General features: G+C 44.7%; 1 protein-coding gene across 3 annotated transcripts in view; it reads right to left on the minus strand.

The window, feature by feature from the left end:
• HACE1 (HECT domain and ankyrin repeat containing E3 ubiquitin protein ligase 1) overlaps positions 1 to 23,086 on the minus strand; it is a 279,223-nt gene that overhangs the window by 17,146 nt on the left and 238,991 nt on the right. For 2 of the 3 annotated variants that reach the window (XM_030199162.1, XM_030199161.1), the window contains one exon: positions 22,932 to 23,063. The exons of the other annotated variant lie outside the window; for it this stretch is intronic. In XM_030199162.1, coding sequence (XP_030055022.1) covers positions 22,932 to 23,063 — 132 coding nt within the window. The remainder of the gene's footprint in view (positions 1 to 22,931; positions 23,064 to 23,086) is intronic. 3 annotated transcript variants of the gene reach the window in all.

Raw genomic sequence — 23,086 nt, forward strand, 5'->3', positions numbered from 1 at the left:
GCCCCCCTGAATTAACATCTCTCCCTCTCTCCGGGACCAACATCTCTCCCTTCTTCCTCCCCTCTGCCCCCCCCCCCCCATACAATATCTCTCCCTCTTTTGTCTCCTGCCCCTCCCCATGGGTCCCAACATCTCTCTCTCTCTCTGTGCTCCCTTCAGTCCAACATCTCTCCCTCCCTCCTTTCCCTCTGTCCCCTTGGTCCAACATCTCTACCTCTTTTTTTCCTCCACTCCTCAGGTCCAACATCTCTCCCTCTCTCCTCCCCTGCATCCTTAGAAGGGAAAGGGATATGGGACTTGGTATACATTCAAAGCGGTTTACATAGTACAGTGGGGGAAATAAGTATTTGATCCCTTGCTGATTTTGTAAGTTTGCCCACTGACAAAGACATGAGCAGCCCATAATTGAAGGGTAGGTTATTGGTAACAGTGAGAGATAGCACATCACAAATTAAATCCGGAAAATCACATTTTGGAAAGTATATGAATTTATTTGCATTCTGCAGAGGGAAATAAGTATTTGATCCCTCTGGCAAACAAGACCTAATACTTGGTGGCAAAACCCTTGTTGGCAAGCACAGCGGTCAGACGTCTTCTGTAGTTGATGATGAGGTTTGCACACATGTCAGGAGGAATTTTGGTCCACTCCTCTTTGCAGATCATCTCTAAATCATTAAGAGTTCTGGGCTGTCGCTTGGCAACTCGCAGCTTCAGCTCCCTCCATAAGTTTTCAATGGGATTAAGGTCTGGTGACTGGCTAGGCCACTCCATGACCCTAATGTGCTTCTTCCTGAGCCACTCCTTTGTTGCCTTGGCTGTATGTTTTGGGTCATTGTCGTGCTGGAAGACCCAGCCACGACCCATTTTTAAGGCCCTGGCGGAGGGAAGGAGGTTGTCACTCAGAATTGTACGGTACATGGCCCCATCCATTCTCCCATTGATGCGGTGAAGTAGTCCTGTGCCCTTAGCAGAGAAACACCCCCAAAACATAACATTTCCACCTCCATGCTTGACAGTGGGGACGGTGTTCTTTGGGTCATAGGCAGCATTTCTCTTCCTCCAAACACGGCGAGTTGAGTTCATGCCAAAGAGCTCAATTTTTGTCTCATTTGACCACAGCACCTTCTCCCAATCACTCTCGGCATCATCCAGGTGTTCACTGGCAAACTTCAGACGGGCCGTCACATTTGCCTTCCGGAGCAGGGGGACCTTGCGGGCACTGCAGGATTGCAATCCGTTATGTCGTAATGTGTTACCAATGGTGTTCGTGGTGACAGTGGTCCCAGCTGCCTTGAGATCATTGACAAGTTCCCCCCTTGTAGTTGTAGGCTGATTTCTAACCTTCCTCATGATCAAGGATACCCCACGAGGTGAGATTTTGCGTGGAGCCCCAGATCTTTGTCGATTGACAGTCATTTTGTACTTCTTCCATTTTCTTACTATGGCACCAACAGTTGTCTCCTTCTCGCCCAGTGTCTTACTGATGGTTTTGTAGCCCATTCCAGCCTTGTGCAGGTGTATGATCTTGTCCCTGACATCCTTAGACAGCTCCTTGCTCTTGGCCATTTTGTAGAGGTTAGAGTCTGACTGATTCACTGAGTCTGTGGACAGGTGTCTTTCATACAGGTGACCATTGCCGACAGCTGTCTGTCATGCAGGTAACGAGTTGATTTGGAGCATCTACCTGGTCTGTAGGGGCCAGATCTCTTACTGGTTGGTGGGGGATCAAATACTTATTTCTCTCTGCAGAATGCAAATAAATTCATATACTTTCCACAATGTGATTTTCCGGATTTAATTTGTGATGTGCTATCTCTCACTGTTACCAATAACCTACCCTTCAATTATGGGCTGCTCATGTCTTTGTCAGTGGGCAAACTTACAAAATCAGCAAGGGATCAAATACTTATTTCCCCCACTGTATATACATGTACTTATTTTGTACCAGGGGCAATGGAGGGTTAAGTGATTTGCCCAGAGTCAAAAGGAGCTGCAGTGGGAATCGAACCCAGTTCCCCAGAATCAGAGTCCGCTGCATTAACCACTAGGCTAGAAAACAGCAGCAGTGCAGCATACCCGCTGCCTACTCCAGTACTCCAGAGACAGAGACCCCCCCCCCCCCTCTGACCTGTCCCTGAGGAAGGAAATTGTGTCAGAGGGAACCTCCGGAGCAGGCAGTGTATAGTTATGTAGGAGCCAGCGAAGAAGGGAAGTGCAGGATAGGGGCAATTAATTTTATTAGCCGCGATTAACTTTTTTTTTTAATTGTGGTGTTAACCACATGAGGAAAAAAAAATTTAATCCAATTACTGGCATTTGTGGATAAATGACAGCGTCAGCCTCTGTGTAAATTGCAGGTTTTAACTGCCTGAGGATTGATGTTTTCCTTAGTATTTTAACTTAAGGGCACAGAACTAATCAATCGCCTTGCCCTGGGCTGCATCCGGCCCTAGCCTTCCTAGGCTCTGCTGCCAGACTAAGGATATCCCCAGTGCTCTATCCAAGAGCTCTGGGCAGGTAGAAACACAAGAAAAGGTGGGTCACAAACTTTTCCAGAAATCAAAGGGTTGGTAAAATTGAGGCACTGAATAGTTGTGAGGTGAATAAAAATTGCATTGTGAGAATTCTTTCCTTTCTCACACTAGCTCTGAAGAGTAACAAACTGCTCCAGGTTAGCAGTGTCTCCTCAGAACGTGCTCAAACTGCTAATAATAAGGGCCAGAAGGAGAAAGGGAACAGAGAATCAGAAAAAGACAGAAAATGGCCAATTGTGTCACCACTTGCATCATAGAAAGATCAGTTTTATTTCCAAGCCAGTTCATGCTCTGAAGACAAGCAGGGCAGGGGATGCCACACAGGAGGTGCATACTATGCCCAGTAGCCAAGTTCGTGTATGTGTACCCAATGCCGCCAAGAGGGGGGAGGCAGAATGCAAGAGTCCCCCGGGCCCGGCCTCCAAGGGCGGCCCGGTGCTAGGGTCTGTCTCTCTCCTGCTCCTGACGGGACCCGGGTGATTGCGTTAACAATAGGACCGGTGCCAGGCAGACCTCTATGGTCTGTGCCCCAAAACTGGCAAGGAGAAATAAAGGTCAAGTATACCAGTAACATAGTAGATGACGGCAGAAAAAGACCTGCACGGTCCATCCAGTCTGCCCAACAAGATAACTCATATGTACTACTTTTTGTGTATACCTTACCTTGATTTGTATCTGCCATTTTCAGGGCACAGACCGTATAAGTCTGCCCAGCACTAGCCCCGCCTCCCAACCACCAACCCCTTGATTTGTATCTGTCTTTTTCAGGGCACAGACCGTATAAGTCTGCCCAGCACTAACCCCGCCTCCCAACCACCAACCCCGCGCCTCTGCCATCCAATCTCCGCTAAGATTGGATGGCAGAGGCGGGGCTGGTGTTTTTCATGAAGACGTGGAACCTGTGCAGAAAGTTGATGGGCAGACTGGATGGACTGTGCAGGTCTTTTATCTGCCAAGATTTACTATGTTACTATATTTACGATGATTGCATTTATGCTTATGTTTGGACATTTTACTATTGTTATGCTGTTCATGAAATTGTAAGTTTTATGTTGGAGAGTAAATCCAATCTAAATAAGCGTGGGGAGGGGTGGAGGCACAGTGTAACTAGTGTGGGTCATTCAAGTCCCTAGGAGGTCACAGATACTGTAAAATGGCCTAGCCAGACATTCAACTTTTTTTTTTTTGGGGGGGGGGGGGGGAAGCATGAGGCCAAAGTGGGTAAGCATAAAAGTTTGCCACATCCTCACTCTTCATCCCTGCCCTGATCTTTGTGCCCCTCTTCCCCGCAACCCCAAACTCAACCTTTAAATACCTGAGCTGGTGGGGATGCCCAAAATCGGCTTTCGATTATGCCGATTTGGGCAACCCTGGGAGAAGGACGCCCATCTCCCGATTTGTGTCGAAAGATGGACGCCCTTCTCTTTCGAAAATGAGCCCAAAAGTGAACCTATATGGTCGGTACTTCTATTGTTGGATAAGATATTTTGTTGAAGATTGTAATGAAGATTTACCTTTAATCTATCTTTTATTTTCTAGGAGACAGACCTTGAAACAGCCATATGTCAAAACGTGAATTCATGTCGGTTTGCTGGGTCTCCTATTCTGCGCTTTATATATACACAACAAAATTGAAAAATTGATGAAGAAAAAATAAATAAAAGATAAGTACATTTCATGTTTTTGATAATATATGAGGTGGACTTGTATTTCATGGATCAATGAAGATTACATATTCACCTTAGATTTGAATGGCTAAACTACTGCCAAACGGTTGAATTATGCGTTTCTGACAGATCCAACAATATTTAAACACTAGTAAAAGAGGCCCGTTTCAGAGCAAATGAAACGGGCGCTAGCAAGGTTTTCGTCGCCAACACCCCCCCCCCTCCCTGGCCAACCCCTTCGTTGTTCTGCCATTGCTCCGCCCCCACCGTCATGACGTTTGACGCGACGGCGGGGCCCAGAGCGATTCCCCCCCCTCCCTCCCTGCCAACCCCTTCGTTGTTCTGCCATTGCTCCACCCTCGAGGGCGGGGCCCGAAGGGATTTTGGTGGCTTCACCACCACGAACCTTCGAACCTTTTTGAAGGAAGTCAGGGCTTGGCTTCACTGACGTCAGTGTCCTCAGAACGTTGAGGGTGAGTTTTATTATAGTAGATGCTTTCTAAATAATATCTTTATTGTTATAGGAGTTAGGTTTTGAATTGTTGCAGGAGGTATGAACCCCATGCTTCCCTGCTTATTGACATAATACATTGCAACCTGATTGACCACTTGGAGCAACATCATTTGGTTCATCAGCCAATCTTTGAAAACATTTAGAACATTCCAGATAGCTCCGAGCTCTAGCAGGATGATCTGATGCTGTCTCTCCGGAGAGATCACTGACCTTGGATATGTAGCCCATCTACATGAAGCCCCCTACCCCAAGCTGGAATGGGAGTCCCTTGTCCAAACTGCTGCAAATTAGCCACCAAAACAGAGATTTCCTCAGAGTAAATTATGACATCCTGAAAGTTCCCCGTGGCCTGAGTCTTGGTATTCAGCGCGTAATTCGACTCTGGAATTCGTTGCCGGAGAATGTGGTTAAGGCGGTTAGCTTAGCAGAGTTTAAGAAAGGTTTGGACAGCTTCCTGAAGGAAAAGGCCATAGAATGTTATTAAATGGACGTAGGGAAAAATCCACTATTCCTGGGACAAGCAGTACAAAATGCTTTGCTCCGTGGATCTTGTCGGGTGATTGTGACCTGGATTGGCCACTGTCGGAGACAGGGTGCTGGGCTAGATGGACCTTTGGTCTGTCCCAGTGTGGCGATGCTTATGTCTTATGAGTCCCCTGGGAAGACAGGATCCACTGATCTGTCCTCAAACTGAGAAATGCCATGGGTGTGACAAGCACAGTGGAGGCCATGCGGCCTAGCAATCTCAACATCTGCTGAGCTGATACCTATTGACGCGGGTGAACCTCTTGGACCACAGAGGTGAGAGCCTCTATGCACTGGGTTGGGAGGAAAGCACTGGCTCAGGTACGTAGCGATGGCTAAGTGGACATGAATGTACCAAAGAACAGGTTAGGAACCTCCCTGATTTGAAATCATGAGAGTTATAGCATCTAAGTAACAGCCCCAACTAAGTTAATGGTTTGCTTGTGACAAAGTCTAAAAAGAAGCTTGAGAGACAGTGAAAATTCCCAAAGATAAGCATACACTCTTAAATCCATGACATGGTCAAAGGCAGTGAGAGGTTTGCGCCAATTCTAACTAAAAAAACCATCACTGTCAGATAGGGATCCAAGATGGCCGACAGATAGGTCGCTGAGATTATAGCTCCCCAAACAGAGATAGAATTTTCCTATATAAACCCGTTGTTGATAACAGTTTACATCTGTGTTTGTGGAATGCCGAAGAGAAAGGGGAAGCTGAGGGGACCTCTTCCTCCCAAGGTTGAACCCCCTCCCTTCGTCAAACATCTATCTCAGCATTCCTGGCTTCTACTCCCACGGACATTTCCGCTGCCGGTGCTGGGGAGAGCACTGGCTTGGAGAGTGATTTATCACTCAGTTCAGCTGGCCCTTTAACTCCTCCGTTCCCAAAACCAACCGGAGCAGTGCAGGAGAAGACGAATCTTTCTTCTCTGAAGGAGGCAAATTCCGGATAAGAACACTGAGGTGCGGGAGGCAATGGAGGAAGCCCAACGTTCTCAGGCAGCAGGGGATGTCCCAACACAAGAATTTAGGGCTAGATGCATCAACCAAACGTTAAAAAATCTAAATCGTAAAAGTGCTTAACGAATTTGAAACAATGAAGAATGCACAAAAAAAACAGCTCAGAAATGTTTGGTGCGGTATTGAAAAGTACAATGTATCAAGCGTACGTTATCCCCGTCGTTAATTTGCTCCTTAAGCATGCGCAGAGCAGCCACAAACGTATTAAACCTACGTAGGTTGCTTACGTCAGACTGGGGCGTGCGAGGGGGGGATCCCGACCTGCAAGCCTTTTAGCTGTCTGATCTAGCAGAAGAAGATAACGCTAAAAAGAACGACCCTCATAAATCCCCTTTTGTAACAAAAGACCTCTTTGCAGTTTGTTTACAGTACTGGGAAAACTGGCTTTAGGGGATAGCAGAGAGTGTTAATTTTCAAAGCTGTTGGAGAAGGGGAGAGACAGGATTTTTAAGCTGCAGGGAGAAGCAGTATGTTTTGTTTTGTAATGATGCAGGGGAAAGCGGAGAGCCACGTGTTTGTATCTCACTTTTCTTTTTAAACATGCTGGCTTGGATTTTTATGGTGCAGGGCGCAGTGGGGAGATGATAGCTCAGGCCTTAACGACAGGTCTGAGCACACGTAAAATTTCTGACGGTAAATGATTCGTTGCAATCATCGGTATGGTTAGTGCATTCCGAATTGTCCACATTTCAATGGTAGTTTCTCCTTTGCATTCCGTTTTCGTTAGCTGCTTGCTTCGTAGGAAAAAGGCCTTTAATGCATGCAACGGTTAGGAATTTCCTTCCTTAAAGGGTTGTTAGGGGGTCGTTAAGGTTTAGTGCATCTAGCCCTTAGTGTTTTACAAGCTGAAACTGCTTTGCTTCTGGCAGGGACACAGCCCCTGATAAGACCTGCCGAGATTTCGCTGGAGACAATTTGGACAGCCCTGGAAAGCCTCCACAAGGTCTGTTTGTCTTTTATTTCTGTGTCACTAAATAATGCAACACAAGTTAAATCTTTAAAGGCTGAATTAGAAACAATCTCTGATAAGCAACTGAAGATGGATGGAGAGTTGAGAAAAATAAGTGAAGTCCAAACCCAGGTAGTTGGTGAAAAATTAATGACTATAAGGAAAATTGAAAATTTAGAAAATTCCTTGCGGACTCAAAACCTAAGACTTTTGAATTTTCTTTTGAATAACTTAATATCACCGAAAGAAATGTTCTTTAAATTTTTGAGAGAGGAGTTTAAGTACTGTGAACAAATGTATCCTCCTGTACACAAAATATATTACTTGCCAGTTAAACCACAAGAAAAAAAACACGAGAACAAAAACCATCACTGTGCACCACTAAAAGAAGTAGGGGGGAGAAAAAAAAGACATTGATGCTTCAGATCAAAAGTGCACAGACAACAAAGCGGAGTGTCAGTTGCTCATGAATTCTTCATCAAAGGAATCATAAAACATCTTTGCGAAGCATGCATGGAAAAATATAACACCCTACAAACTTTGCCCCAAGGAAAAGAGTCGTCTGAAATTTGTCAGGGCTTCAGAAGGAAAGATTTTAGAAGCACTGAAAACAGAGGAGAATTACCATGCGGATAAATGGTGAAGACGATTCAGTCATACACAAAAACACTCCTGAAGGGGAGTCTGGAAAACAAGTTACTCCCGAAGGAGCAAAATTCAAAAGCACTGTCTTTATGAGAGGATGCCGGCTGCATTGGAGAGTAAGTCTGCTTTAAAGAGCAAGACCGATAACCAGAGGCCATGGACAACCTTTAAACCGCATTATCTTTTAGGCTCCGTATTCCCAGTGTTGTTAAGTTCTGGATTTTACATTGTGCGCTGTGTGCAATTTAAGGCGTTTCAATAACGAGACTAAGCCTGCGTTACTTCATGCATTTCTTATCTCAAGGTTGGATTATCGCAACATCATATATGCTGGTATTCCTGCGTATCGCTTGAAGCATGTGGAGGGGCATAATCGAACGGCGCCGGCCATCTATATGGGCGGCCATCTTTATGGCTGGCGCCGCAAACAGCGGTTCCGAACCGTATTATCGAAAAAGATGGCCGGCCATCTTTCATTTCGATAATAATACGATTGGGGCCGGCCAAATGTCAGAGATGGCCGGGTTTGAGATGGCCGGCCTCGGTTTTCGCCGATAATGGAAACCGAGGCCGGCCATCTCAAACCCGGCCAAATCCAAGGCATTTGGTCGTGGGAGGGGCCAGCATTTGTAGTGCACTGCCCCCCCTAGGGGGCACTGCAGTGGACTTCAAAAATTGCTCCCAGGTACATAACTCTCTTACCTTGGGTGCTGAGCCCCCCCAAATCCCCCCCAAAGCCCGCTCCCAACAACTCTACACCACTACCATAGCCCTTAGGGGTGAAGGGGGGCACCTACATGTGGGTACAGAGGGTTTTGGGGGGGGGTTTGGAGGGCTCAACACTTACCACCACAAGGGTAACAGGTAGGGGGGGGATGGGCCTGGGTCCACCTGCCTGAAGTGCACTGCACCCACTAAAAACTGCTCCAGGGGCCTGCATACTGCTGTCAGGGAGCTGGGTATGACATTTGAGGCTGGCATAGAGGCTGGCAAAAAAAAATGTTTTTAATTTTTTTTTTTTTTAGGGTGGGAGGGGGTTGGTAACTACTGGGGGAGTATGGGGAGGTCATCCCCGATTCCCTCCGGTGGTTATCTGGTCAGTTTGGACGCTTTTTTGAAGCTTGGTCCTGAAAATAAATGGACCAAGTCAAGTCGGCCAAATGCTCATCAGGACCGGCTTTCTTTTTTCCATTATCGGCTGAGGGCGGCCATGTGTTAACAACCCCCTGTCCCGCCTTCGGTACGCCTCCGACACGCACCCTTGAAGTTTGGCTGGCTTCGCGACAGACTGCAGTTGAGGCAGGCCAAAATCGGCTTTCGATTATGCCGATTTCGCCGGACTTGAGAGATGGCCAGCCATCTCCCGATTTGTGTCAAAAGATAGCCGGCCTTCTCGTTCGAAAATAAGCTGGTTAGAGGCCTTGCAAAATACTCATTTTGTTTTGGCTATGCTGGTTACCGGTGTCCTTTCAATTTCAGTTTAAAATACTGTTATAGGATTTTAAGGCCTTGCCTGAACATTCTTCTGGCTACTTGACTTCTTTGGTGATACCATATATTCTGCCCTGTACAATACACTCGCAGAGTGACTCTCGCTTGGTTCTCCCCTCCCCAGCATACTTGCATTTTTCTTCTTAGCGCCCCTTCTGTGGAACAATCTTCCTTGATGAATGCAGGAGGAGAAGTCATTCCCAAGAGTCAAAGCTTCATTGAAGACACACTTTTTTCTCTTGGCTTTTCTGATGATACTGTCTCATGCTCTCTTCTCCTATATTCTTTCCTCTTTTGATCTTTCCTGTAATATATTGTAGTTCTTTTCTGTTTCTGATTGATTTGGAATTTGTAAACTACTTTATTTATTTATAAAAATTATATACTACTTGGTCTGCAAGTTAGTTGAACGCGGTATATCAAAATTAAATAACCTAACCTAGTGTATGATTGAAGATTGGGTAATTATGCAGATATAAAATATGTCCACTACACATATAGGACCTGACATTCAGCTGGTGGCGGTGAGTATTTTGCTCACTGCTGACAGAGTTATTCCCAGATATGCAAAGAGGGTCCTGTCCGGACTTCGGCTTTGATTATTCGGTTATTTTTGAGCCAGTTAACACGTGGAGGGGCATAATCGAACAGGGCGCCCAAGTTTTCCTGAGGGTGTCCTCGCAGGACGTCCTAGCGAAGGGGCGGGGAAACCCGTATTATCGAAACAAGATGGGCGGCCATCTTTTGTTTCGATAATACGGTCAGGGACACCCAAATCTCCACATTTAGGTCGACCTTAGAGATGGTCGTCCCTAGAGATGGTCGTCCCCGATTTTCAGTGATAATGGAACCCGAGGATGCCCATCTCAGAAATGACCAAATGCAAGCCCCTTGGTCGTGGAAGGAGCCAGCATTCGTAGTGCACTGGTCCCCCTGACATGCCAGGACACCAACCAGGCACCCTAGGGGGCACTGCAGTGGACTTCAGAAAAAGCTCCCAAGTGCATAGCTCCCTTACCTTGTGTGCTGAGCCCCCCAAAACCCACTCCCCACAACTGTACACCACTACCATAGCCTTTAGGGATGAAGGGGGCACCTACATGTGGGTACAGTGGGTTTGTGGTGGGTTTGGAGGGCTCACATTTACCACCACAAGTTTAAAAGGTAATGGGGGGGGGGGGTTCTTCCTGGGTCTGCCTGCCTGAAGTGCACTGCAGTACCCACTAAAACTGCTCCAGGGACCTGCATACTGCTGTCATGGAGCTGGGTATGATATCTGAGGCTGGCATACAGGCTGGAAAAAATATTTTAAAAAACTTTTTTTAGGGTGGGAGGGGGTTAGTGACCACTGGGGGAGTAGGGGGAGGTTATCCCGTTATCCCCGATTCCCTTCGGTGGTCATCTGGTCATTTTGGGCACATAGTAAAGTCGGCCAAGTGTTCATCAGGGACACCCTTCTTTTTTCCATTATTGGCCAAGGATGCCCATGTGTTAAGCACGCCCCAGTCCCGCCTTCACTATGCTTCTGACACGCCCCCGGGAACTTTGGTCATCCCCGTGACGGAAAGCAGTTGAGGGCACCCAAAATCGGTTTTCAATTATGCCGATTTGGGCGACCCTGGGAGAAGGACACCCATCTCCCGGTTTGTGTCGAAAGATGGGCGCCCTTCTCTTTCGAAAATGAGCCCATTAGCCACTTAAGTTGATGCTCAGCACTTAAGTAGCCATGGACTAGTGCATAAAAATAGGACAGACTTTTAAGCGGTCCCATTCATGCTCTAAACCTGGCTGCTTAAGAGCTTAATATCATCCCTTAAGCAGCCAAATGCTGACTCCGCTTCCAGAATGCTAACATAGCCAGCTCTGAGTTAGGCGCTAACCACGAATTTCAGCGGCACTTAGCCGGTTAAATGCCACTGAAAATTAGCAGCTGTTGGCCACTTAAGTGCCAATGAAAAGTAGCAGCTAGCCCCGACCAAGCAATTTAACCAGTCAGCAGCTGGCTAAATTGCCTTGAATATCTGCCGGATACATTTAAAAAAAAAAAATGAAATGTAAGTACATAGGGGCCCTTTTAATAAAGTTAGCGAATGCTAACAGAACTAGTACGCGCTAAATGCCAAGAAGCCCATTAAGTGTGGAGGAGTGGCCTAGTGGTTATGGTGGTGGACTTTGGTCCTGGGGAACTGAGGAACTGAGTTGGATTCCCACTTCAGGCACAGGCAGCTCCTTGTGACTCTGGGCAAGTCACTTAACCCTCCATTGCCACATGTAAGCCGCATTGAGCCTGCCATGAGTGGGAAAGTGCAGGGTACAAATGTAACAAAAATAAAATAGATACTATTGGAGATTCTACTTGGAATGTTGCTACTATTGGAGATTCTACTTGGAATGTTGCTATTCCACTAGCGGGAGAAAATCCGCCAGAAAAGCAGAGAACTCAAACGCCCCACGGTAAAGACAATATTGCAGAAAAAGTGGGAGAGCGACCAAGGATACCAGAAACTGGAGGATGTTTGATAATAAACAGTTTTATTGATAATTTGAAGACTCGACACAACGTCGTGTTTCGGCCGTCAGGCCTGCATCAGGAGTCTCTGGGACAAAATATTGCAAAATAACGTTGAGGATAATCCTTCAGACGTAACGTTGTAGTCTTCAAGGGGATCTTCTTCCACCAGCTGCTAGGTCTCCAGCTCCTCTCTCTTCTTTGAAGACTACAACATTACGTCTGAAGGATTATCCTCAACGTTATTTTGCAATATTTTGTCCCAGAGACTCCTGATGCAGGCCTGACGGCCGAAACACGACGTTGTGTCGAGTCTTCAAATTATCAATAAAACTGTTTATTATCGAACATCCTCCAGTTTCTGGTATCCTTGGTCGCTCTCCCACTTTTTCTGCAATATAAACTATTCCACTAGCAACATTCCATGTACAAGGCTGCGCAGGCTTCTGTTTCTGTGAGTCTGACGTCCTGCACGTACGTGCAGGACGTCAGACTCACAGAAGCAGAAGCCTGCGCGGCCACATTGGTGATCTGCAAGGGCCGACTTCTACATGGAATGTTGCTAGTGGAATAGCAACATTCCATGTAGAATCTCAAATAGTAGCAACAGTGGAGGAGTGGCCTAGTGGTTAGGGTGGTGGACTTTGGTCCTGAGGAACTGAGTTCGATTCCTGGCACAGGCAGCTCCTAGTGACTCTGGGCAAGTCACTTAACCCTCCATTGCCTGCCGCATTGAGCCTGCCATGAGTGGGAAAAAGTGCGGGGTACAAATGTAACAAAACAAAAAAAAGTATAAAATGAGCTTCTTAGCAGTTAGTGTGCACTAAGCTTTAATAAAAGGGCCCAATAGTTTCCCCTTCCCACAACCAAACTACAACCCCAAAAATTCCTCTTTTTTTCTGTGACTAAGAGTGCATGTGTGGTGAAAGCATGGGCTAACTCATTTCAACTAAAAGTAAACATTGAAAAAACACACTGTCTTATCCTCTCATCTGCATACAATAATTACAAGCTTACAACTCTAAACACTCCAGCTTATTATCTCCCTATTTTTGATAGCCTTAAAATATTAGGAGTTATTATTGATAGCCATCTTACATTAGAGAGCCAAGTTAAGGCCAGTATAAAGAAGATGTTCTATTCTATGTGGAAAATTAAACGTATAAGACCTTACTTTCCGAGGGTTATATTCCGTAACTTGACACAATCAATGGTATTGAGCCACACAGATTATTGCAATGGAATATATGCGGGTTGTAAAGTACAGCTTATGAAAAAAACTCCAGACAGCCCAAAACACAGCTGTAAGACTGATATTCAACAAAAGAAGATTTGATAGCACAAAACCTCTTCTATTAAAATTACACTGGCTCCCTATCAAGGACCGCATTACTTTCAAAATTTGCTCTCTGGTCCACAAAATAATCTACGGTGAGGCCCCGGGATATATGATTGATTTAATAGATCTTCCAGCTAGAAATAGAATCACTACATCACGTACCTATCTGAACCTACACTATCCAAGCTGTATTGGACTCAGATACAAATCAACTTACGGATCCGATTTTTCATACTTAAGTACGCAAATGTGAAATGCATTACCAAAGAGTGTGAAAACGAATGCATGACCATCAAAACTTCAAGCGAACTTTAAAGACCTATCTGTTTTGCAAGGCCTACCCCATTGATTCTACTTAAATGCCTCAACTCTACTATGCATCTATACATACATTGCAATGGACATTTTATTTCTTATTTCCTCGTCCCTTATTCTACCCATTTACCCCTACCTTACCTGACCCTTTTTCTAATTGTATTTGTCTAATACCTACCGTACTTGGCGTTCACCATTACGGTATTTTGTAAGCCACATTGAGCCTACTAATAAGTGGGAAAATGTGGGATTAATTAATTAATTAAAGTTGACAGTTACAATATTCAAACGAGCAATAAACCATAGAAAGATTCTCATGCTTTTTATTCTTAATTTTACCAATTGTGGATGATTCAAGCCATAAGTACTTAAAATAAAGTTAAAGAAAATAAATGTAACTCATTTCGAAGTCTTCCATGGCTCACTTTCAGGTTGTGATATACACACTTGGCTCTGCTGCTCATGTAATTGCTAGTTGAGTTATCTATTAGGCTCTGTAATGCAACTCAGGGGTAGATATTCACCAAAGAGTGTGAAAACGATGAACGACCATCACAACTTCAAGCGAACTTTAAAGACCTATCTGTTTTGCAAGCCCTACCCTACTGATTCTACTTAAATGCCTCAACTCTACAATGTATCTATACATACATTGCAATGGACATTTGTATTTCTTATTTCCTCGTCCCTTATTCTACCCATTTACCCCTACCTTACCTGACCCTTTTTCTAATTGTATTTGTCTAATACCTACCGTACTTGGCGTTCACCATTACGGTATTTTGTAAGCCACATTGAGCCTACTAATAAGTGGGAAAATGTGGGATTAATTAATTAATTAAAGTTGACAGTTACAATATTCAAACGAGCAATAAACCATAGAAAGATTCTCATGCTTTTTATTCTTAATTTTACCAATTGTGGATGATTCAAGCCATAAGTACTTAAAATAAAGTTAAAGAAAATAAATGTAACTCATTTCGAAGTCTTCCATGGCTCACTTTCAGGTTGTGATATACACACTTGGCTCTGCTGCTCATGTAATTGCTAGTTGAGTTATCTATTAGGCTCTGTAATGCAACTCAGGGGTAGATATTCACCAAAGAGTGTGAAAACAATGAACGACCATCACAACTTCAAGCGAACTTTAAAGACCTATCTGTTTTGCAAGCCCTACCCTACTGATTCTACTTAAATGCCTCAACTCTACAATGTATCTATACATACATTGCAATGGACATTTGTATTTCTTATTTCCTTGTCCCTTATTGTACCCATTTACCCCTACCTTACCTGACCCTTTTTCTGACTGTATTTGTCTAATACCTACCGTATTTGGCGTTCACCATTACGGTATTTTGTAAGCCACATTGAGCCTGCTATTAAGTGGGAAAACGTGGGATACAAATGTTACAAAATAAATAAATAAAGTACATATGCACTGAGATGGCTGAAAAGGCCTTGGTCTTCACGGGCCACCAAGGTGTCAGATTTTAAGAATATCCATAACGAATATGCGTAACAGCGATCTGTATATAGTGAAGGTAGTCGACATGCGATGTTCTCATAAATATTCGTTAATGTAATATAAAGTGTTGATTTTACTCCTTAATCTCACTTATAGTCTTTTAAACATATAGTTAAATTATGAAATACTGAGATATCTTCTTTTCTTCATTCTAGTTGATTTGCAGCGCTATTGGTGATTTTCATCCGTTGCCATCATTACCCAGCAGGGCAATATGGGGATGTACTGAGCACCATTATTTCACTACTTCATAATTTGACTATATCTTTAAAAGATTATAAGTGAGATTAAGGAGTAAAATCAACATTTTATATTTAATCTTTGGGTAGAGTATTTGTTGATTTAAAAGTTGTTTAGATAAGTCCACATATGGACAATATACGAATATTATCGCTAACTCCAGACTCCGTTCCTTTTGTCTCGCCCCACCTTATGCCTGGAATGGGCTTCCTGAGCCGTTACGTCTGGCTCTGTCCCTGGCCACTTTCGGATCCGGGCTAAAGGCCCACCTGTTTGATGCTGCTTTTGACTCCTAACTTGTCACTTGCTCGTAACCTTATCTTGTCTTCCTCTCTTCAATAGTCCCTTTCCCTATGTGTCCTTCTGTCTGTCCTACCCTTATCCCTTGTTTGTCCTGTCTGTCTGTCCTGATTTAGATTGTAAGCTCTTTTGAGCAGGGACTGTCTTTTCTTCATGTTCAATTGTGAAGCGCTGCGTACGACTTGTAACGCTGTAGAAATGATTTATAGTAGTAGTAATATTCATTAGGAATATCCTGAAATCGAATCTATTGGTGACCCTCGAAAAACTAAACACAAAGACCAAGGATTTAGGCAGATTCATACAACCTACCAAAAAGGCTGAAGCTTGTGCAATATCAAAGACAGTCATTTCAAACCTTGCTCAGTAACATATTCACCTCCTTCACTGGAAACTGAAGGAACAGTTTATGTATTTATTTCAATTGATTACACATCTTCCAAAACCAGCACTCAAGACATATTAAAATTAACAGTAGTAATTATAAAACAACCTCCACCTATTTAAATTATAACAGGCCACCTAGCTTGTGTGAAATATTTTTGCTACATTTGTACCCCGCGCTTTCCCACTCATGGCAGGCTCAATGCAGCTTACATGGGGCAATGGAGGGTTAAGTGACTTGCCCAGTCACATGGAGCTGCCTGTGGCGGGAATCCAACTCAGTTCCTCAGGACCAAAGTCCACCACCCTAACCACTAGGCCACTCCTCCACTGTTGCTACTATTTGAGATTCTACATGGAATGTTGCTATTCCATGTAGAAGTCGGCCCTTGCAGATCACCATTGTGGCTGCGCAGGCTTCTGCTTCTGTGAGTCTGACGTCCTGCACGTACGTGCAGGACGTCAGACTCACAGAAACAGAAGCCTGCGCAGCCTTCTACATGGAATGTTGCTAGTAGAATAGCAACATTCCATGTAGAATCTCCAATAGTAGCAACATTCCATGTAGAATCTCCAGTAGTAGCAACATTCCATCTAGAATCTCCAATAGTAGCAACATTCCATCTAGAATCTCCAATAGTATCTATTTTATTTTTGTTACATTTGTACCATGCACTTTCCCACTCATGGCAGGCTCAATGCGGCTTACATGGGGCAATGGAGGGTTAAGTGACTTGCCCAGAGTCACAAGGAGCTGCCTGTGCCTGAAGTGGGAATTGAACTCAGTTCCCAGGACCAAAGTCCACCACCCTAACCACTAGGCCACTCCTCCACTGTTGCTACTATTTGAGATTCTACATGGAATGTTTCTATTCCACTAGCAACATTCCATGTAGAAGTCGGCCCTTGCGGATCACCAATGTGGCCGCGCAGGCTTCTGCTTCTGTGAGTCTGACGTCCTGCACGTACGTGCAGGACGTCAGACTCACAGAAACAGAAGCCTGCGCAGCCTTCTACATGGAACATTCCATGTAGTAGCAACATTCCATGTAGAATCTCCAATAGTAACAACATTCCATGTAGAATGTCCAATAGTAGCAACATTCCATGTAGAATCTCCAGTAGTATCTATTTTATTTTTGTTACATTTGTACCCTGCGCTTTCCCACTCATGGCAGGCTCAATGCGGCTTACATGGGGCAATGGAGGGTTAAGTGACTTGCCCAGAGTCACAAGGAGCTGCCTGTGCCTGAAGTGGGAATTGAACTCAGTTCCTCAGGACCAAAGTCCACCACCCTAACCACTAGGCCACTCCTCCACTCTTGCTACTATTTGAGATTCTACATGGAATGTTGCTATTCCACTAGCAACATTCCATGTAGAAGTCGGCCCTTGCAGATCACCAATGTGGCCGCGCAGGCTTCTGCTTCTGTGAGTCTGACGTCCTGCAGGACGTCAGACTCACAGAAACAGAAGCCTGCGCAGGCTTCTACATGGAATGTTGCTAGTGGAATAGCAACATTCCATGTAGAATCTCCAATAGTAGCAACATTCCATGAAGAATCTCCAATAGTAGCAACATTCCATGTAGAATCTCCAATAGTATCTATTTTATTTTTGTTACATTTGTACCCTGCGCTTTCCCACTCATGGCAGGCTCAATGCGGCTTACATGGGGCAATGGAGGGTTAAGTGACTTGCCCAGACTCACAAGGAGCTGCCTGTGCCTGAAGTGGGAATCTAACTCAGTTCCTCAGTTCCCCAGGACCAAAGTCCACCACCCTAACCACTAGGCCATCAGTTTTAAAGGGGAAGTTATATGATTACGCTTTCCCTTGCAAAATACGCACAGATTTCCCATCTTATTTTCCGCACATACATGCCTCTCTGATAAATTACCCAATCAGTGGCTAATTTTCACTAAATAAAGTTCAACAAGAATCCCAGAAGTACGCCAACTACAATATTTTCGATGGAATCCAGTAGATATTCAATAGGTAACTTATTTCAAAACCACAGAATCTTCAGTATGATACTTTCACTTTTACATAATTTTGGTGACCTGAGCGGTGCTCATTGCTCAAGATATACACGTAGCAATGTAATTAGCACCAACTTCTTCATCGGCTCACCCGATTATTAAAGTCATTTTAAATCTTTTAATATATTTTACTACTTACTTTACTTATCTTTTCATATTAGACCCAGGGGCTCTGTTGTCCGACATGCATGTTTTGCATAATCATATTTATTTATTTATTTATTGCATTTGTATCCCACATTTTCCCACCTCTTTGCAGGCTCAATGTGGCTTACAATACTTCATGAATAGTGGAAATAAGAAGAGAATAGACATTTGGTATTACAGAAGGATTTTGGGTTGTAATGGAATCATGATAGTAATATAACAGAAGGCATGATTAAACATTTCTGGATATATGTGGGGAGTTTCACATGTGTTGATCTTTGTGGTAGATCTTGTCAAAGAGATGGGTCTTCAGTAGATTGCGGAAGTTGGTCAGTTCATAGATCGCTTTTAGGTTGCGTGGCAGCGTGTTCCAGAATTGCGTGCTCATATAGGAAAAGGTTGATGCGTGCATTAATTAGTATTTTAGACCTTTGCAATTGGGGAAATGAAGATTAAGGAATGTGCGAGATGATTTTTTTAGCATTCCTGGGTGGTAGGTCTATCAGGTCTAACATGTAGGCTGGGGCATCGCCATGGATGATTTTGTGAACTAGGGTACATACTTTGAACGTGATGCGTTCTTTGAGTGGAAGCCAGTGTAGCTTCTCTCATAGGGGTTTTGCACTTTCGTATTTTGATTTTCCAAATATGAGTCTGGCTGCTGTGTTCTGGGCTGTTTGGAGTTTTTTGAGTATTTGTTCTTTGCAGCCAGCGTAGAGTGAGTTGCAGTAGTCTAGATGACTGAGTACTAATGATTGTACCAGATTACGGAAGACGGTCCTTGGGAAGAATGGTCTTACTCTTTTTAATTTCCAAATTGAATGGAACATCTTTTTGGTTGTGTTTTTCGCGTGATTCTCAAGTGTTAGGTGCCGATCAATGGTAACTCCAAGAATTTTTAGGGTTTCCGAAATTGGTAGATTTAGTTTTGGTGTGTTGATGGTGGTGAATTTGTTCGTATTGTGTTGAGAGGTGAGTATTAGGTATTGGGTTTTTTCTGCATTAAGTTTCAACTGAAATGCGTCTGCCCAGGAATGCATGAGATGTAGACTTTGGTTGATTTCATTGGAAATTTCTTTTAGGTCTTGTTTGAATGGGATGTAGATCGTTACATCATCAGCATATATGTATGGGTTGAGGTTTTGGTTTGATAGTAGTTTGGCCAAGGGTATCATCATTAGGTTGAATATGGTCGGTGAGAGGGGGGATCCCTGTGGAACTCCACATTCAGATGTCCATGTGGCTGATGTAGTCGAATTTGATGTCACTTGATATGAGCTTATGCGCACGTAATCTGGGCAATTTTACCATTTCTGTGCATAAAGGGTAATTCTATAAAATAGGCACTAATATTTATGTCTATTACATGTATAGATGTTTAGAATAACAATATATTCAATGTCAGAAAATACTTTTTCACTGAGAGGGTGGTTGATGCCAAGGGAGGTGGTGGAGGAAAAAAAAACTCTGGCAGAATTCAAAAAGGCATGGGATGAACAAAGAGGATTTTTAATTACAAAATGAATAGTATAAAAAAACAAAACTTAAAGGATTGCATATGTGTTTGCATGTCAAGTGGTGCTCAGATGGCAACTCTGACTGTATCAATTAAGGTCGGTGCTGGGCTGGCTTGTACGGTCTGAGTCCTGCATATGGCGATCCGTTTTAGGGTGGGCTGGAGAGAGCTTCGACAGAAACTCCAGTGGTTTGGAACTTGAGGACAGTGCCGGGCAGACTTTTACAGTCTTTGTCCCGCAAATGACAAGATGGATTTTGATAGACTGGAGTGGGCTTTGACGGCAACTCCAGTAGTTGGAACATAAGGACAGAGCCGGGCACACTTCTACGGTCTATGTCCCAGAAATCTAATATAATAAAACGCACTGTGAACGTTCTGAAGACAACGTTCTGAAGTCACTCAAACACTCCCTGTAGGGTTCGTGGATTCATGGTGTGAAGCCACCCAGCCGTCTCTGCCCCGCCCTCGCGTCAAACGTCATGACGTCGAGGGCAGGAAAAAAAACAAACAAACAGATCGCACCCACGCACGGTGCGTTTTATTATATTAGATTTACCTCCGTGGTGGCGGTTCCGGCAGCGCAACGTCAGGGAAGGAGGCGGCGCTCCCGACGTCTCTAGCCTTCCCTTCGCTGTGTTCCGCCTTCTTCTGACGTCAAGGATGACGTCAGAAGAAGGCGGAACACAGCGAAGGGAAGGCTAGACGTCGGGAGCGCCGCCTCCTTCCCTGACGCTGCGCTGCCGGAACCGCCACGGAGGTAAATTTGAAAAGAAAAAAAAAAAAAAGGGATGTTGGGGGGAGAAAAGAGGGTGGGCAGTAAAGTTGAACAATGGGAGCGGGAGGGCAGGGGAGAAACGACAGCATGGATGCGAAGGGGGGGGCATGGATGCGAAGGGGGGGGGGGGAAGAGGGCTGGCCAGGCTGGGACATGGGAGAGAGAGGAGCATGGATGCGAGGGGGGGTCATGGAAGGGAGAGAGGGGAATTGCTGGAAAAGGATGAATGGAGGGGGCAGGGGACAGAGGAGCATGGATGGGCATGGATTGGGAGGGCAGGGCTCAGGGAGAGAGGGGAATTGCTGGAAAGGGATGAATGGAGGGGGCAGGGGACAGAGGAGCATGGTTGGGCATGGATTGGGAGGGCAGGGCTCAGGGAGAGAGGGGAATTGCTGGAAAGGGATGAATGGAGGGGGCAGGGGACAGAGGAGCATGGATGGGCATGGATTGGGAGGGCAGGGCTTAGGGAGAGAGGGGAATTGCTGGATAGGGATGAATGGAGGGGACAGATGGGAATGGATGGATATGGATTGCAGGGCAGGGCTCAGGGAGAGAGGGGAATTGCTGGAAAAGGATGAATGGAGGGGGCAGGGGACAGATGGGCATGGATTGGGAGGGCAGGGCTCACACTCTCTCTCTCATATACAATGTCTTTCTGACTCTCACTCTCACACACTCTGTCTCACACTGTATCACATTCACTCTCTATGTGCCACACAGTCACTCACACACTCGCTTGGTCTCATACACTCACTCTCACAGAGAATCTGTGTCTCACACACACTCTCTCTCTCGCACACACACACACACACTCTCTCTCACACTGTGTCTCACATACACACTTGCACACACTCTCATTCTCACACACACACTCTCTCACAAACACACTCACACCCAGACTCACTCTCTCTCTCACACACACACACTCACACTTTCACTCTGTCTCTCACACAGTCACTCTCACATACACTCTCCGAAACATACACACTCCGAGGAAAACCTTGCTAGCGCCCGTTTCATTTGTGTCAGAAACGGGCCTTTTTTACTAGTGACAAAGAAAGACCATGATCAAGTAAATAATATCACGCTGATTGTTGATTTAAATCTTGAATTGATAATGAAATGTGACTGTTGGGCAGACTGGATGGACCGTTCAGGTCTTCGTCTGCCGTCACTTACTATGTTATTATGGATGTGTGCACTGAACATGAACCTGCCAAAATCCTGCCTAAGCACTACTCTGTAAATGTGTAGGAGTTACACTGCACGTATTTGACAGGTGAGTAAACACATGAGCAGGACTCGCATTCATGCATAACACTTCTGAAATACTGGTGTCAATTCTACACATGCATCTGACCTGCTACACTAGCATTCTAGAAAGAAAGGTAGGTGCCCTCTTTCCTTTACATATAGGCACCCAAAATGCTGTTTTACCCGTGAAAATGCCTTTTAGTGTCAGTTACAAAGGACCCCTTGAATCAAAAGTAATTGAGACAAGATGTTATAGGGACACATTCTATTTACATAGTAGGAAGACTGCTGATCAAGCAGATGTGAATCAATCACCAGATTTCATTCAAAAAGGAAATGATTTTCCCTGTTGCACGACTGAAACAAAGAATTGTTAGGACAACAGGAGGCTGGATGTCTGGTCTTCCAAACCAACTATCTGACTATGAACATCAGGGAATGCAAAATTAAGCCAGGGAAAAATACAGTGTGGTAAAACTCAAAAGGCTGTAGCACTTCCCCACACAGAATACAGCACCTGATTCCCAGCATAAAGGCTCAACTATGAACCTTTTCTTGTACAGGCTGGCCCTGTGGTACAGACCATAGGGTTAAATGCCACCACACGCAGAATCTGTGCATGGATCTGTTAAGGCTGGTTGGCCCTAGTCATGCTGCCAAGGTGATATGATCAGGTCTGCGGACACAGCTGTTGTTACTATTATAGGTAGTCTCCCCTCATATGTCATTCTGTGCCAAGGCTGGCACCTTGTAGGCTTGCTGAGTCCTGACCCGCTCACTGCAACACTGGATTTGCTCTGAATAGGGGCAGGTAAGATTCCAGGGCCCTTAGGTGTTTGACTATCACATGAGAGGTAACAGAGGTCAGGTGAAAACTACCCCGAGTCTGTACTGAACAAGCAGATAAAAATCAAATAAGATATGAAGGAGACCAGTGTTGCAGTGAGTATGAAACTGTATGATTTATTTAAGCTTGATATTCTGGTGTATCACTACAGCCCCAAAGCTGATCTACCCAAGACGAAGACAACTGGCCTTATTTATGACGATCAACAGAATGAACTGGGAAGTAGCTGGGAGCACTGCATTCCAAGCTTGCCAGCCCATGGGGGATGACATTTGAGACAAAGAAAATAATTCCCTTTGAAGAAAATGAAACCTACCTTTTTACCCCCAGAGTGAATGCTTGGTCTCAGCTAAAAATAAGCAGCAAAAGGGGAAGAAAGCCTTGCTTACCAGTTCATATTCATCAAAAAGCTGAATTAGAGATGGTGGTATGAACATATGGAAGCCCTGTAGGAAGCCATTGATCTGGGGCTGAATGGCTCTGGTCATTCGAAGTTCTGTAACGAGCTGAACATACTCGGCCTACAATGAAAATCAAATCAGAA

The sequence above is a fragment of the Microcaecilia unicolor genome, chromosome 3 (genome assembly GCF_901765095.1).
Source record: "Microcaecilia unicolor chromosome 3, aMicUni1.1, whole genome shotgun sequence".
Taxonomy (NCBI): domain Eukaryota; kingdom Metazoa; phylum Chordata; class Amphibia; order Gymnophiona; family Siphonopidae; genus Microcaecilia; species Microcaecilia unicolor.